The sequence below is a fragment of the Schistocerca gregaria genome, chromosome 1, assembly GCF_023897955.1.
Source record: "Schistocerca gregaria isolate iqSchGreg1 chromosome 1, iqSchGreg1.2, whole genome shotgun sequence".
Lineage (NCBI taxonomy): Eukaryota > Metazoa > Arthropoda > Insecta > Orthoptera > Acrididae > Schistocerca > Schistocerca gregaria.
The window spans coordinates 1,066,712,269-1,066,728,647 of record NC_064920.1 but is presented as its reverse complement, the minus strand read 5'-3'; the positions used below and the strand labels follow the sequence as shown (position 1 = coordinate 1,066,728,647).

Below are 16,379 nucleotides of genomic sequence, written 5' to 3'. Positions count from 1 at the left end.
AAAAGTTCACAGGGATAGTTGTGGAATGCACCAGCTTTCTCAGGAGAAATGGGCTGAGAAGAATTCTGTCTTCCATGGACTCATATGGCAATAAGGGGGAGAGTGTCAGTTGTGGAACTGATGGCTTCTGTACAGCCTGTGATCAGAGGTATGGTGTTGAATGCCAACTGAAAGGATGAACACAGACTTGGGAAAGGTGTATTTCATGAATGAGTAATTGATGTATTCATATAATTAAGTTGTTGCGCTTCAAATAATATTGATGTCTGGTAATCTTAATTAGATATGACAGTCTGGGTATTCCAAGAAGTGCTCCCACTTATGTGGCCTATACCGAGGTTCTTCGAAGGCGAGTACCTAGTCTGATTCGTGTGGTTGAAATTTTTGTGTGTTCGTCAGTTCGGACTTGTATGTAAAATACTTGTTAGTCAACATGAAGATGACAGTGATTACAAGGAATGACTTTTAGAATGTGTAGTGGAGGACTAGGCAAATGAAGTGCACAGGAGCAAAGGGGCACTTGTATCAAAGTAGTGGTATAAAGTGTAATAAACATGGGGTCTGAAATGCGTACTTTAAGAGCTGTAAGCATGTGTTAAGTAGAAGAGATGTGTTTCACACTAGCAAAAATTAACAAGTGCTCATAGCTCTTAAGGTATGCATTGTAGAGCCCAGGTTTACTAGACTTTTTTTCCCCTTGTTTCGTGTAAGGAACCTGTCCATAAAGATTGTCAGCATTTTCTGGTATATATTTCACTCTAGCAGGCAGTTAAATATTTCTGGTAGTGATGCAGTATTCATTTGCAACATTGCTGCCAGTCATTACACAAAGAAAAATCACCAAATAGTGATATGTTTTCAGAAGTTACTTTATTTAATCATTTTATTTGAATGATCAGTTTTGACACCTCATTTATGTGCCCATGTATAAAGAATCAAAAACTGATGCATAACTGGAGCCAACAATACCTGGATTTTTTTGTGAAGTGCTTACTCCAGAGACTTGACAGGTTGTTGTTAAGTCTTAAGCACAAAACACACAATTATCTGAATGAACCTGATGAAATCGGGGCATTTAATAAACTGAACAAATTTTCCATTCCAACATCAAGAAGACAGCTTCAGTCCATAAATGCCTTTGTTTAATTTGGAGACTAAATTTGCATTTTCACTAACGAAACCTTCAGACTGTGTTTCATGAATATGTCTTTGTGAAAATCACCATTGAGAAAAACAGTTTTCGCATCAAACTTCTTCATATCCCTATCATACACTCCTGCTAAAGGCAAAAGGTTAAGAAGTGATTCGTGCTGTACAACAAGTGAAAGTTTCCTCCCTAATTAAGTCCAGATTTCAGAGAACAACCTTTTGCACATAACCTAACTTCATAACTCATTATGGTACTGTCTGGTTTCTGTTTAACCTTGTAAAACCAACAGCTTAGTGATCTGGAAGTAGATCTACTAAATCCCAGTTATTATTTAGCATCACTGGAGACTTTCATCTTTCATCTTTCATTGCTTCGTACCACTTCTCAGTGTCTCTGGATGCCATTTCCTCCATGCAAGTTTGCTATTCATCAATGACTGCTGCATAAGCCACATAGTTTTGGAAATGAACTGGAGGGCAAAGGTCATCATACTTTCTTAGATTCTTTCCTAACTGAGCAAACTTTTCAGTAGCATTGGTTCCTTGGTCTTGCACAAATTCCTCTTCATTTTCAACAGGTTGTTGAACTTCATTACCTTCTGCATCTGTCACAGGGTTGTATTCGTATTTGATAATGCAGGCCCAAGTGCTGTAGGATGCGGTGGCATTTTCATTGAAAACCACATCTCATGAAACAGTTATATTCTTTGTTACAGAATCATACAACCAATAATTGTTAATGTAAGTACTGTAATAAACAGTTACTGTCACCTTGGATTTACTTTGAAATTTGAATTGAAACTGTATGTGAGTACACACAGAGCATTCAGTGCCAAATCTCCTCATGTGCTTTAATGATGGTTTTCTTTCTGAACCATTTCTTCTGAGTTACCTCATAACTATTAGGATTGCACAGATGATGATTTAATGTATAGACTGCCATGTTGACAGCTTCTTCCCAAAGTGTGTGTGGAGGGCCATAATCGAGAAGTGTTGTGCACTCACATCTGACTTAATGTTCAGCTTTACCATTCTGCTCTGGTGTATATGGTGGACTGGTTTCATGGATGACACTAGTCTTCTTGAAATGATTATGAAATTGACCAGACTGTCTCATTAACAGTCCTAACAACATTAAGCTAATTCCTTGACTGCCTTTCCACCAGCTGTTGAAACTCTGAGAATACAGACTTGACTTCACTTTTGTTCTTGAGAAAATGTACAAGTGTATATGAAGTACAATCGTCACAGCAAAATAGTTAGCTTCACCTGATTAAATTTCTGGATACTGAAAAGCTTCGTACAATTCATCTTTTACCTTCTCACTTTCCAGGTAAAACCCTTGATGTAATTGAACACAATTTGGAGACTTGATTGACAGCAAGAAAATAAAACATTGTTCCAGTAAATAAACATTTGTTCTGGGCCCATATACTGTTGGACCGGTTGTAATTACAATATAACAGCATATAATGAATGAGCTTTATTTCTTGCATAAAACAAAAGGGTTTAAAACAGAAGAAACAGAACATTTCCTAGAAAACAATACGAATGTATGCCAAGGGATAAAAGACAATGTGTTTGGCAGAAGCTGCAAAGATAATAGAAGACATTGTACTTGTACACAGACATGCAGAAGTAATCAGCACAGCAAGCTATACTACCCAATAAAAGTCAGTAGAGAAGTCTTTGATTCGCCTAGAAGAATTTTCCTGCAAATAGCTTCAGGCCCATATTTTCATTGACAATAAAAACAAAAAAATCAACTTTTTCAAAATTACTTCAACTTCAGTTAGAATCCATTCACTGTTTATTTTATTTAGGTACAGTTTTCCCAATAGACCTCATTTTTTAAAAAGAATTTTCATTGTTTTTTCAGTACCTGAAAGTCATTATAAAGATGGCAGAATATTTTATGTTTTATATAATTTTCTGGCAATCTTTAGACTCATAATTTCCTTATACCTCACAAGGTGCTCATGAAGTAACTCTAAAAGTTCCAAAACTTTAGATTTTACTGTGTTCTTTCCATTTTTGCTTCACAACTTGGTTCCAGTGATCTGTATTTTGGCAGTGAGTTAGCAGATGCCTGCAAGATTTCTAATATTTAGCTTTAACAAACGGAATGTTCGCTTGTGAAAACAGTAAATTTAAAAGGAGATGGATGCCTGGCCAGTACTTAAATAAGGCATGGGAGGGAGGTGGGGGAGGAGGGCAGAAACAGTACCTTAGTAAGTACACTCTTGCCAGTGTCTATCCAGAGATTATAAAAGGACTTAGAGAGAAGTAAATACTGGTTGAAAAATAGTGCAAGAAGCAACATGGAAAAGAAAACAGATAAAAACCAAAGAGAGAGATGGGCAATATGTGAGACAAATGTAATCAAAGAAATTTTCCTTTTCCAGTTTTATCTTAATGGGCTGCACTATTAATTTTGTTTCTGAGTTCATGTTTACTGAGCTTTTATTACTCTTCCGTTTGTCACATTGGTAGCGCTTGGAATTTCATGTCGCAAAGGCAAGTACTGACAACCTTTGTTTTTCCTTCTGATATTAGGTTTTATGTTAATTTTTATTGAAATGTCTAAAGAACTGCATGAATTTGATTTTGGGCATGCAGCTCTGCAAAATCCATCTATTCCACTGCATATCTCCTATCCGTCAATGTAATGAATCACAGTACAGTCTCTTGCCTCACTCGGAGGGTTGTTGGAAGATGTATAACTGGAGTAGCAGTGGAAGAGATAGTATTTGCATGAAGTTTGACCAAAATCGACAGATTGTTGATTTCACTGTAAAAATCTGAAAATAAACAATAATCTGATGTTTATTTCTTTCAGGTCTAAATCTTGTAAGAAAGACCTGTGGGCACAGATCAATGCTGCATTGCAAGCCAACAGCAAATGACAAAGGCCAGACCTAGGTGCCCACTATTCTTCTAGCAGCAGTCCCAGGAGTGGAAGCCCACAGTGTTCTGCCATACTGCAGCTTGAGGCTCCCCCTCGGGACATGTTTCCCTCTGTGATTTCAAATGCCACTCTCACTCAGGATGGAAATGGTAATGCTACCATTATTACGGGCACTGGTGGTGCTTTGCATAGATTCCCTGGTACAGGAATCACACTCACCGTGGGAGAAGGGTTGGCAGTGCGGTGGGATAATGGGCGTTTCTGTGTTACCGAGAATGGGACACCGAGAGAACGGCAAATCTTGTGGAATGAGGAATGTGGCAGATAATTGTGTAAAAGTCTGTACTAGTTGATTTTCTAGTTGCTCTTTGAACAAATTTGCCAATTCTTTGGACAAATGTGCAGTTCCTTTCCTTTCTTGTAATTTCTTTTTACAAACTGCGATGTAACTGTGTAGTAATCATGTTGAATGATTTAGTGATTAATTTTTATCTCTTTTGTAGCTGTGTGTGGAGACAAAAGATAAAGAGAAATGTCTGACTTTTTGAAGTCATTAAGGAAAGCTTTTCAGTAGTGAAGTTTTGTGGTGTCTTGCATGTATATGATATAATACAACCTAATTTTGTTGAACTAAGAAATTAAAATCATTTGTGTTTTTTTTCTTTTTTTCATTGTGTGTTCTCTCTTCATTGGACTTACTGTAATTTCTACATTAATAATTCATTTCAGTCTTTGCATTAGGACACTGTCAATTAAAAACTCAGTACTTTAGTGAAAATTACATTTGAATTTATTTATGGAATTTGTGTGTTAATTGATACCACGTGAGAATTTCTCAGCCTTACAGAACTGTTTCCCTCTCATTCTCGATTCATTTCTTCCTTCTTCTCCTCTTTCCCTTTTTCATGTGCACTTTCGTGAAATGTAATCCCCCTCCCCCAAGTCTTTGTTGTTGCCGGCAGTTGTGTTCAGACTCATTCACTCTCGGTAAATAATGGGAAGTTCATATTTCATTTGTAAGTGTTCAGCATTTAGAGCAGCTCTAGTTATCTTCATTCTGCATGTCTTTCTTATGATAAATTGTTTGTCAGATTGCTCTTTCTAAATGAGTTTCTTATCCATTTGTAATGTGCATTCTTGTAGTGAGTCAGTCCTACCAAATTTGTTATTGAGGGCAGCAGTTTCATTAGAGTTGAACTAGATATCTACTCTTGATAATTTTATAAAACTGTACTAGACATACAAAACATTGTATTGCAACACCAAGCATAGAAAAAGGAACAAAATGAAATGATTGATATTTCAACAATGCAGTTTTCATTTACATGCAGCGGTGAATTACTCTTTGCATTTATTCTTCATCCTTTACAAAAAAAAAAAAAAAAAAGCCTGATGTTCCTAAGTACAGAATACATTACTCATATCTGTCATATCATCTACAGTTCAGAAGTAAAATTTTACAGGCCGTAAATCTTGTGCTTGGATTTATTGTGAACTGGAGCATTTTATTATTTGCCTGTGAGGAGACAGCAGAGTATGTTGAAGATGCATTGATAGTTTGCTGGAAGTGAGAATTCTTTCCTTGTTTATTCAGTGAATACATGTTTTCCAAACTCAACTGTGGTTTGCCCGCAATAGAAAGTTGTTCATATGCTGTTTGTATCCAAAAGGCTTGCATGAGGCTGGTAGCTGTATGAAATGTGTTTCTTTTCAAGACAGTTGAAATACAATCGGCATATAAATGAGTATGAGTATTTTCAGTGTGCATTATCAAACTCTGTGCTGTAATGCAAATTAAGATGTAGATGATCATGGATAAGGCATTTATTAACTTAAAATTGTAGTTCAGCCACCACATTTATGTACTCAGAATGGCTGAAATGTAGAATATATTCTTGGTCTTACTCCTACTCCTGCGTAATTAGAGGGCTGGACAATTTTTTTTTAAATAGTTCTGAATCACATGACTGCTTTATATTTTTACACAAACAACTCCTTGCAAAGGAAGAGGCAGCTTAAGCACAAGCGAAAAATCTGACTTCTGGTTTAAGATTCATATCAACTAGTAATTATACAGGAAACTACATGATTGTTGCTACCAGCAACATTATGAAAAGAATGTTGAAGTAAAGTGTATTTGCATTGTGCTGGTCTCATGGACCTCCTTTTGTCATTCCAAATGTGTATTAGCAGAAGCAAATTTCATTTCATGCTTGGCATAATGTTGACTATAAAGGGAAAATTGTCTTTTGTGTTTGTTTTCAAAATTGTGGTTGGTGTAATGTTTATATGTGATTCCCAATTCCCTGTTTCAGAGCCATTTATTCAAATTCTAAGGCAGATTAATTTATTTAGTAATTTTAATGAAACTGCATTCAGGTCCTTTATATCTTAATTTTGTAAATTATTTTCTTTGAAAACTTTTTAATTTGCTGACATGTTGACACACCAGAAAGTGTCATGCAAGAGAGACGATTCTTCACATGTTGGACTTACCTATCCATTTTTAAATCTTCATTTACTGATCTTATACACAATGTACTTGAGAATGATGGAACATTAGTTCAAATTTCTTCATGAAAAATGAGAAACCTACCAAAAAAAAAGAAAAAAAGGAAGTACAGGAGAAGACGGTGCAAAAAAACAATATGCATCTGAAGCTCCCAGAACCACTGCTTCATTAGTACCGAAGGGAAAGAAAACAGTAGGGGTTGAGAATTCTGAATGGTTTTAACACATTTTCATTTCTTCCTTGTCATTTTTCAATATACCAGATGAAGGTGTATTTCAGATTTCTATCCGAATTCCCATATTTGGCAGTAAGCACTACTTCAGATCTGTGTTCAGAGGTTTTATCTTTTTGAGAATTTTTTGCATTTTAAAACAATTGCTCAGATTTTCTTTGTGAGTAGGTTTTATATGGCAGGTGCTCCATTATAAGATAACAGTAGCAGTTATGAAAGAAACAAAAACAATAACAGTCCCTATATTGCTTTCAGTTTTCATCGTCAAATGCTCAAGCCTTACTGTTTATTTCATATATATTCATTCGGTTTGTAGATACATTTTTTAAAAATGGCCTCTGCTCCAGCACATACACAGCTTTCCTTCGCAAGTTACGTGGTAGCTGAAAATTACTGTCAAGTACTAAATTGAAAATTATTTTACAGTCTAATTCCACCTACTTCAAAGGATGATGCAAATAGCAGTTGACACTCAGTATTTACATGGGAGTGTATGTCTGATAACCTTCATGTGGTATTGTTCAGCTCCATGTTAAAGCCACTTTCTCTTTTCCTTTCCTTTTCTTTAAAAATTGTCTGTTGTAACCACGGACAATTCTTGTAAACGTATGCTGTTGCTGTTCGGGCAGTGCCAATGTGAATGTGACCAGAGATTGTTGTTCCCCTATTAACATCTGATATGAAATGCTACATGTTAAGTATAATCCTGTAATTATCTGCAAAATTGAGGTAGTTATGGTATTCTCATAATTTCAGAGTTTATGAGAAATGCATGGCAAGATATAGTTACTTAAGTCACCACTTCATGATGATAAAAATTAGTTATATTAAATATGATAATGTAGTGATAAGCAGTGTGTGTAATTCCAGGAATTTTAAGTGAAATTGCTAGCTGCTGCATGGCAGACGGATAGATACATTTCTGTATGTATATAATTTAGTCAAGGGAAGCATTCTGTGTATTTTTGTGACTGGTACTGTTTAATTACAAATTGTATCTGCATGGTAAACTGAATTGTGAAATACGGGTAAAGCCATGGAAAGATATTATTTATTTCGCATAGATTTCAGTTCGCTTATATTATTTCTGAATTATCTGCAGGGTAGTATTTTTATTAGATAATCATAATAAAGTCTATTCCACCCTCAGAGTGATTCTGGGGTGAGGAATAGTTTCATTTCTGATCGTTTTATCATGCTGGCATGACTTAACAACCATCTTTGCTTATTCCATGCTTAAAGCATTGTGGCTTAAACGATAGTATAAAACTGTATTAAATGAGCATTAAAGCTGACATCAGGTTTTAGCAACAACATTATCTTTTTTTTAATTAGAAAGTATGATGTAGAACTGGATTATAACTGTCTTGTAATTGTTGAGGATATTTATTAGTACAGAGTAAACATACAGAAGTTAAATGGATATATTTTTTCACTGTCACTATATTAAGAAGCAGGTGCACTGGTTTTTCAGCTTTTCATTGCTCTATTCTAAAAAAGTGATATTGATTTTATGAGTGGGTTGTGATCATAAAATATTTAAGTTCATTACCTGTGCTCATTTCATAGTTTTACCTGCAAATAAAATTAGTTACTATGTTGTTCTTTTACATAGACCTTTACTATTATTAGCAGACTGCTTCTGTGACACTACACGAGACATAGCTTTGGTATTTACTGATTCTGTAATCATATTTTTGCTACTGTTTCTTGCAACAGAATGAAATGGTTAAAGAGGAACAAATTTACCAATACTCCTTATGTTTTCCTCTGTATTAATGAGGAATGTTTTCTTTAGTGTTCAACAGCAGGAAAAGAAAGACTGTATGTGTCAGTTCCACAATGGGAAGCAAATTAAGTGTGATTTGGTATCACTTCATTTTACATTTTTCTTCTGTGAGGACATTTGCTACAGTGAGCTTCATTCTCTACATCCTATAGTACTTCAATAAATACCACTGCACCTGCAGTTTTTATATTAAAATAAAAAGGAAAATTTCCTGTCATCTATTTATGAAATGAAAATTTTTAAGGTTACAAGAAATAAAACACCCATTATTTATCTGAGCCTCTTGTCCAATATGGAAGTGTAGTCAATAGGCTGGAAATTTAGCAGTGTAAGAATTAGCGGTTGATGTATTCTGAATATATACATTTTTAAAAACGTGATTTTGAAATGTGTACAGTAGTAAGTTATCATTGTCTTATCAGTACATCAGTTTGGTCAGTGTTTTGGTTTTGTAAGTAGCACATACACAAACATGGAAACAGTACTGTGAGCTTCCAACTGTTAACTATTGTTTGTTTGACAGATCTTTATTTGATGGTTTTATTTTTGTAAGTCAGTACTGAAAATTACATATTGGTAACTTTTTTTTAGCATATGTATGAAGTTAAAGGAAGAAAATTTATTCTATCTGCACTCTGTTACTTAAACCTGCTGTTGTTTTGAAAATGGAGACCAAGTGACGAATGCATGTTAACTTTGAATGAGTGTAAATGCGTGTATATATATTTTAAGGTGATTCTTACCTTCACAGTTTAGCTCCTCATGAGTTTTCATTTATTTTGGAATGTAGTAAAAGAAGATATGAAAATTTCAGGTATTTTTAAAACTGTTCTAGGTACCACAAGTGAATCTGTGGTTCTTATTGTAAAATGTAGATTAATATTGTTCAGATATTAGCAGATACAAATGCAACAACACATTTCAAAGTCATGTTTGAACTGTGTTGTTTGTATTGTTGTGGGAATTGACTTATTCCTTCAAAGCTGTTCAGCTAATGCTTTAGTTGAAAATGCTTCTAGGTGAGTTTAATAAATGAGGAATATATTTTCAAATTATTTAACAAAATGGAACAAACGTTTATTGGTAGCTACACAGTGATTATATCATGGTTATAAACCTCTTTACACACCCAGTTTTCTATGTAGAAAGCATAAAAAAGTGTAATTTTTGATTTTTATTTCATTTTGAAAAGGGGGGCATGCAGTGAATAAACCATTCATCTTTTAGTGGTTGGATTCCCCAAATCCAGCAAAAACTATGTCTGTATGCATGGAACTGTAGTTGCAGACATTAGCTTCAAGCAGACATCACAGTAGTGCAACAATGTTCTATATAAAGTATAAATTAAGATTTTTTTTCACTGACTTTCAGACATAAAACATTTTTTACTATTAGTTTACACTTACCAGTGTCACATTTTTCAAGCACAGTAAATCTTTCATGCATTCCAGCATTGATTATGTTGAATATAACAATTATTGACAAGTCTGGAAATCCTACAGAAACAGCTTGTGCATTAATATGGTTTTAGTACCACACAAAAAAAGTTTTTGTTCTATTGGAAAGTAGATTTAAATTGAAAATGTCTTGTTTTCCTGTACACATTATATAGTTACCTACAGACAAGGTATACATTTCAGACCCCTTAAGAAATATTCCATGAGCTGCTCTTCATATTATTTTTGTTTTGTTTCAGTGCAATTCTTTTAAATCTATGAGACTTGCTTTATTTACTTTCTCTTTGTGGCTCCATATTTAACCTGTTTTTTCTGTTGTTGCTCACATTTCTTTCTACCTGAAAGCTCTACATGGAAGGAATAAGTTTGGTCCCATTGGCCATGTCTTTAAATGTTTAGGTGTAAGTCTAGGTTACTTAAGAAGAGTAAAATCACTTCTGAAGATGAACAGTAGGTTTCTGCTTGGCAGTATGCAGCATTGACAATCGTCCTCATTGCAGTTGCTATCACTGCATCTTCTGGCCTCACCAGTGCGACTGCATTTCATAGTTACTTTTTGCAACATTTGACGAGTTGTTTTACGCATTTGTATTTCGTTCATATTAGCGGACTCTGAGTTTGACACTGCATGCAGCAGTGTAGGAAGTAGGCTGAAACTTTATTCAATGTGTCATGATATATTTGACAGTAATTTAGGCATGTATGTGTCACATCAGTTCTAATCTAATATTGGGAAGTCCTGTCTCAAATACAAATAAAGGAAGGAATAAAGATAACTATCCACCATTTAGTTGAGATGTTGAGTGGTAGGCAGGCATTTTAAACAGGATTCTTTGGAAGTTTTGGCAAGAGTTAAGTGTCCTACCGCATTGCTTTACACCACACACACACACACACACACACACACACACACACACACACACACACACACACGTACTACTAGTGCTACTAATATTTCTACATTGTCATGCAAAGGGTCTTTCCCTGTGCGTGTGTGCATGCGTGTGCGCTCTTCCAGAAGGCCTTGTTTATGTGCTACCACCTGTTCACTGGTCAATGGTTCAAATAAACTGAGTGGTTACCTTTACTCTTTTCTTCATTTGCCACTTTATTTTCCGTTTTGTGGTGTTGTGTACTATTCACACATATGCTAAATATGAAATTCAGTTCAGTGGCTAAGTAATATGCTAGAAGAAAAATAATGTTTCGGTTTCAGTTTGTGTATTATGTCTAGTAAAAACACAAAACTGTGAACACTCAAACTGTGAGTTAGATTAGTGTATGAATTTGCAATTTTACATATCACTGTTTATTGAGATAGTAATATCATAAGGTTTGGGAGCACTTTACAAAATACAATTCTGTCTGAGAGATTTTCTCTGAGAAATGCATAAAATGGTGAGGCTTGTAAATTTTCTGTCCAGTTGAAGTAAATAGCTCAGTTATTCTGCTCAATTACATGTATTATTTATAATTGTAAATGCCATTTTATATTTGCTCATCTGAAATGTAAGGAAGCATTGTGCAGATGTCAGTAGCTTTAAATGGAGTCTGTATACAATTATAAAAATTATAACTGTTTCAAGATTTACTATAGTTTTAATGGAAGTTATGTTGATTATGTTTCATCAATTTAAGTATTCCTCCTCATATTAGAATTACATTTCAGAAAGCATTGTTACTTATTTCCAGTTCAGTTAAGATTTACCTCCATTGACAGATTTTCATGTAATGTGAATGTATATGTTATGAAGCAACAAATCTATAAAAAATAGGCTGCCTTTTAAATTTATTGTTGCCTGATGATCATATAAAATTATAAATCCTTGTTTTGTGTACTTAAATGATTTGTGACATAGCATTTGTTTACATTGTAGTAATTACATTTAACGATTACTGTGAAGTTTCACATCAGCTGGAATGTTCTAAAGACTGATTGTTACTTACTTACATCATTCTAGCAACAACCAAAACATTGTGTAAGAATAAAATGTAATGAACTGATCACACAAGATGTGCGAAATGCCATTCCTCTGGTGAAATACAGAATGGCTTACATTCTTTTAAAGGGGAGATTTTAAAGATGCCTATAGTCTGTGTAGGCTTTAAATTGTGTGTAGACGTTTCATTTAGTGAGAAGTGTTTTACAGCATACTTTAATAGCAAAAACTTATGGGACCTGATACTGCTGTAATCCACTTTTGATTAGCATGTACTCATTGCAGGAATTTGCTATGTTAGTTCTGGAATTCACTCTGTGAACTGTCACCAAGCCTGCAATTTTGGTCTCTTTGACCACAATTCTCAACACAAATATCGGCACTGTATAGACTACTTTTGTGCTGTATTTGGACTGTATGTGATAGTGAATGTTGCCTTCCTTTTGGGACAGTGCTCAAGTTTAACCATCTACGCACCGGAAATCACCCCTGAGAACTGCCTGCATGCTGCCAAACAGTGTACTGAACACAGTGAGGTTTTGTGGTTATTATACACTGTCAGCATATTTTTGTCCATTTTTTCATGTAGACTAGCAATTTTTTTCAACTTTAAGTAGTTACATTTAAAGAAAATGTTTAAAAAAAAAAGAGGAAAAATAAATTGAAGAAAATGCTAGAAAGTGAAAACTGATTTATTGTCTTACCCTGTGCTTTATGTGTTCGTATTCTTGTGCTCCATTCTTGAATATATTCTATTAATAAATTGTGGAATAATGTTTCCCCTAGTTATCTTTGTTCTGTGTTACCTGCTTCTCCTACAGTCTGTAATATTAATTAAAATAAAGTTGACTGATTCTGGGTGTAGGAGGAAGCAACATGTAGGTTTGTAGTCCAGGTGGCATATAATAAAAGAAGTGGTACCTGGTAAGTATTTCAAATTGATTGTTAAAGAGCATTAAATTTCCTGCTCTTTTCACAGACTAAAAGCATTTTTTGACCCAATCTTGACCAAGATAATAGTGGTTCAAAAATAAAATAAACTTCTCAGGTTATCAAAAATAGCAGTAGATTGCAGGTTTTTGCCTTATAACTGTTTTTAAAGTAGAGGTTCTTCTCTCTTCAGGTAAGTTTCTTTTTATCTGTTTGATGTGAACATTTATTGGTGATTTCTTATTTGAGTGACATTACAACACATTTCTCTTGGGCTTTCTACAGTTCAGATTATTTCTGTGATGTTGCTCAGCTAATATGGTATCTTCAGTAGCATTAGAATGGTATTTCATATGCAAAGAAAGTTCGACAGGACATGAAGTGGCAGTATTTAAAAAGAGAAGAGTTGCTACGTTTCTTGCTTCCAGTGTCAGATGCAAAAATCCTGAACACCAATGGTTACTGAAGTAATGGAGGAAAATATGTATCGCACAGCTTGTCAGAATAATTACAACAATGAGAGATTTATTTTGACCTCATTAGGTAATGAATGTGACACTATTGCAACTGTCCCCTAGTCCAACCTGCTCAGGTAAGCTATCATTATCGTTCGATTTCAACTAGCGTGTCTTATGCGAGGAAGAGGTTACCGAAGACTACAGGCAAAAACAGACCATGTTACGTAAGGAAAGGCACAGTCTCGTTGTCAAAGTAATGCTCCCAGAGCAAGCATGGTTTCATCATATATGACTTCTTGGTAATGAATGTGTTGGATAATATGGACACAGATTTAATTGTGGCCGGTGCAGAATATCACCAAAAGTATATTCACAATTTCTACATAATACCTACATTTGTCCACAAAAGTCCAGGACAACCTACTCGCATCATTTATCAAGTCATGATAATTCAGCTTTAGCGTGGAGAACAGTAAGCAGTGTCACTTTTCCCATGCACAGTTGCTTGGTGAAGTACCTAAAAATTATCACCCACATGTTAAATCTGTGAAAAGGCTTCTGAAGGAGAAGTATTAAGATGATGTAATCATCTCTGAGTAACCGAACAGGTGGGGGATAATCATATTTTTCAGCATTCAAGACATTCTCTTCCTTTGCACAGTGAGTGGGTGTGGTACCAATTCAACACCATTTGCAGCTGGGAAGAAGGAGGTAGTATAAGTTTATGAGAAAAACCCTTTTCTTTCAGATTTAGTGTTTTCAAATACCATAAGGCAACACCACACCAAATTTATAAGGTAGTAGAGTAGTTTTCGGTGAAATAGTACAGTGAAAACACTGATGCATATAATTTGGAGGCTCTGCAGTACTTAGTATTCTCGTCCAACATTGTGATAAAACTGAAATTTCAATGGGCCGAACTGACCTGTACAAGTGTGCCACAAAGTATGACTCCTCCTGGTCATACCTGTAAGTACAAACATGGTTGGGGATTGAAGGGAAACCATGAGAGTTATAATTTGCTTCAGACTGGAGGTTAGTATTGTATTCATTCACAGTATTTGTCATTTGTATAATTTTCAACATACTTGACTGTTGTTTGATGATTGCACTACTTTGTAATAATTCATTATGATATGCAAAAATAAACATATTTATGTACTGATTTTGTTAATTTATTTGCAGGTGCAATCCCCATTACCAAGACTATGGATGCTTCTCCAGACCACCTCATTCACTGCAAATGTACTACAGGATGTAGCATGATGCCTGTAGCTGCAAACAATTGGACTTCGGTGCTCTTTAGTCAGCAAGAGCTGTGTTGGTACTGCATTCGAAATTTTCCATAAACAGACTTCAGTGATGGAGAAACTGACACTGACGCTGACCGGACATGGAATGTGAAGAACAAGCCAACCTCAAGAACTGTATTACAGGTCGGGAGGAAGACATTTATGATAACACTGACGACAATAAGTCATGAGCACCAAAGAGGTCAAGGTCAAATGTTAGATGCCTGACATTTATTTTTAAGTGAATGATTTGCATTATATTAGATTAAGCACATTTTGTTCTTCAGGTAAATAATGTTTTATTGTTAGATTAATAATGATTTCCTTGATTAGGTTAGTATCTTGCATGTATCATACGTATTTTGTATATTTTATGCACCTTTGTTGTATATTTTTGTACATCATAAATATTCATTACCCACATTTTCAGTCATTTTACTTAAGTTTTCCATACTAGGCCACTGAAATTTGCAGGAAATTCTGGTCAAGAATCTGAGTCGCAGACAGGCACAACAAAAAGATTCACAATTATAGCTTTCGGCCAGTAAGACCTTCATCATCAACACCTCCCCCCCACCCGCCCACACACACACACACACACACACACACACACACACACACACACACACACACACACACTCACACTCACACTCTTTACTGGGTCACAAAATACTCTTTTAACACGTGAGATGTGTGAGGAACTTAATGCTCTGCAACTTTGTAAATAGGTCTATTTTGCTAAAACTCATGACTTACAAGTTACAAGCGAATCGAAGAAACACTGCCAAACAAGTTACAAGCGAAACGAAGAAACACCGCCAAAAACTCGCAGGTTTTTCAGCCCGTCCCAAGTTGGTACAGGGTCCTTGAGGTCGAAAACTGTGTACTCCATAGAGTACTCGCAAACAACATACAAAATATAATTAATTTTGAAATACTTTACAGTTAGAAAGTATCTGACTGCTGGACTATGACACTTCCAGGAATGTATGCCTGCAGAATTTTAACAGTAAACCACCCTGTACATGAACCTTTCCACAGGTAGTTTTGGGATTTTTTCAACTTCTGTAACTGAATAATTGCATTTTAAAACAAGGATGGCATGTAAATTTCTTTTTGGCAAACCTACTATGGAAGTTTCCCCTTTCAAACTTGCTGCCCCAAGGTGGAATATAAGGACATGTCCGAAAGAACAGATACCGTCGGTGACCATGCAGCTCGTTAGAATGAAATTACAATGAAATGAACACCTTTAGCTGCTTATAGGCGTTGACATACGTCAACGGGGACAGATGAAAATGTGTGCCCCGGCCGGGACTCAAACCCGGGATCTCCTGCTTATATGGCAGACGCTCTATCCGTCTGAGCCACTGAGGACACAGAGGATAGCGTGACTGCAGGGATTTATCTCTGGCACGCCTCCTGCGAAACCCACATTCTCAACATATTGTCCCGCACTACACTCGTAGTGCCCCCGCCCATTATACTCATTACTCACGGCGCGTTGGCCATTCACGTAAGAGTTCGAGCACTGTTTGGGCACTCGCACAGAAGAAGAAGAAGAAGAAGAAGAAGAAGTACCAAGCGGGAAAGCGCCGGCAGACAGGCACATGAACAAAACACACAAACACACACACACAGAATTACGAGCTTTCGCAACTGGCAGTTGCTTCGTCAGGAAAGAGGGAAGGAGAGGGAAAAATGAAAGGATG

The 16,379-nt window shown here is 35.6% G+C and overlaps 1 protein-coding gene across 2 annotated transcripts in view; it reads left to right on the top strand.

The window, feature by feature from the left end:
- LOC126281408 (zinc finger SWIM domain-containing protein 8 homolog) overlaps positions 1–12,674 on the top strand; it is a 463,855-nt gene extending 451,181 nt beyond the window's left edge. For both annotated transcript variants that reach the window (XM_049980356.1, XM_049980349.1), the window contains exon 25: positions 3,989–12,674. In XM_049980356.1, the coding sequence (XP_049836313.1) occupies positions 3,989–4,055 (67 nt within the window). In that variant the 3' untranslated portion in view covers positions 4,056–12,674. The remainder of the gene's footprint in view (positions 1–3,988) is intronic.
- Positions 12,675–16,379: the final 3,705 nt, after the last annotated feature.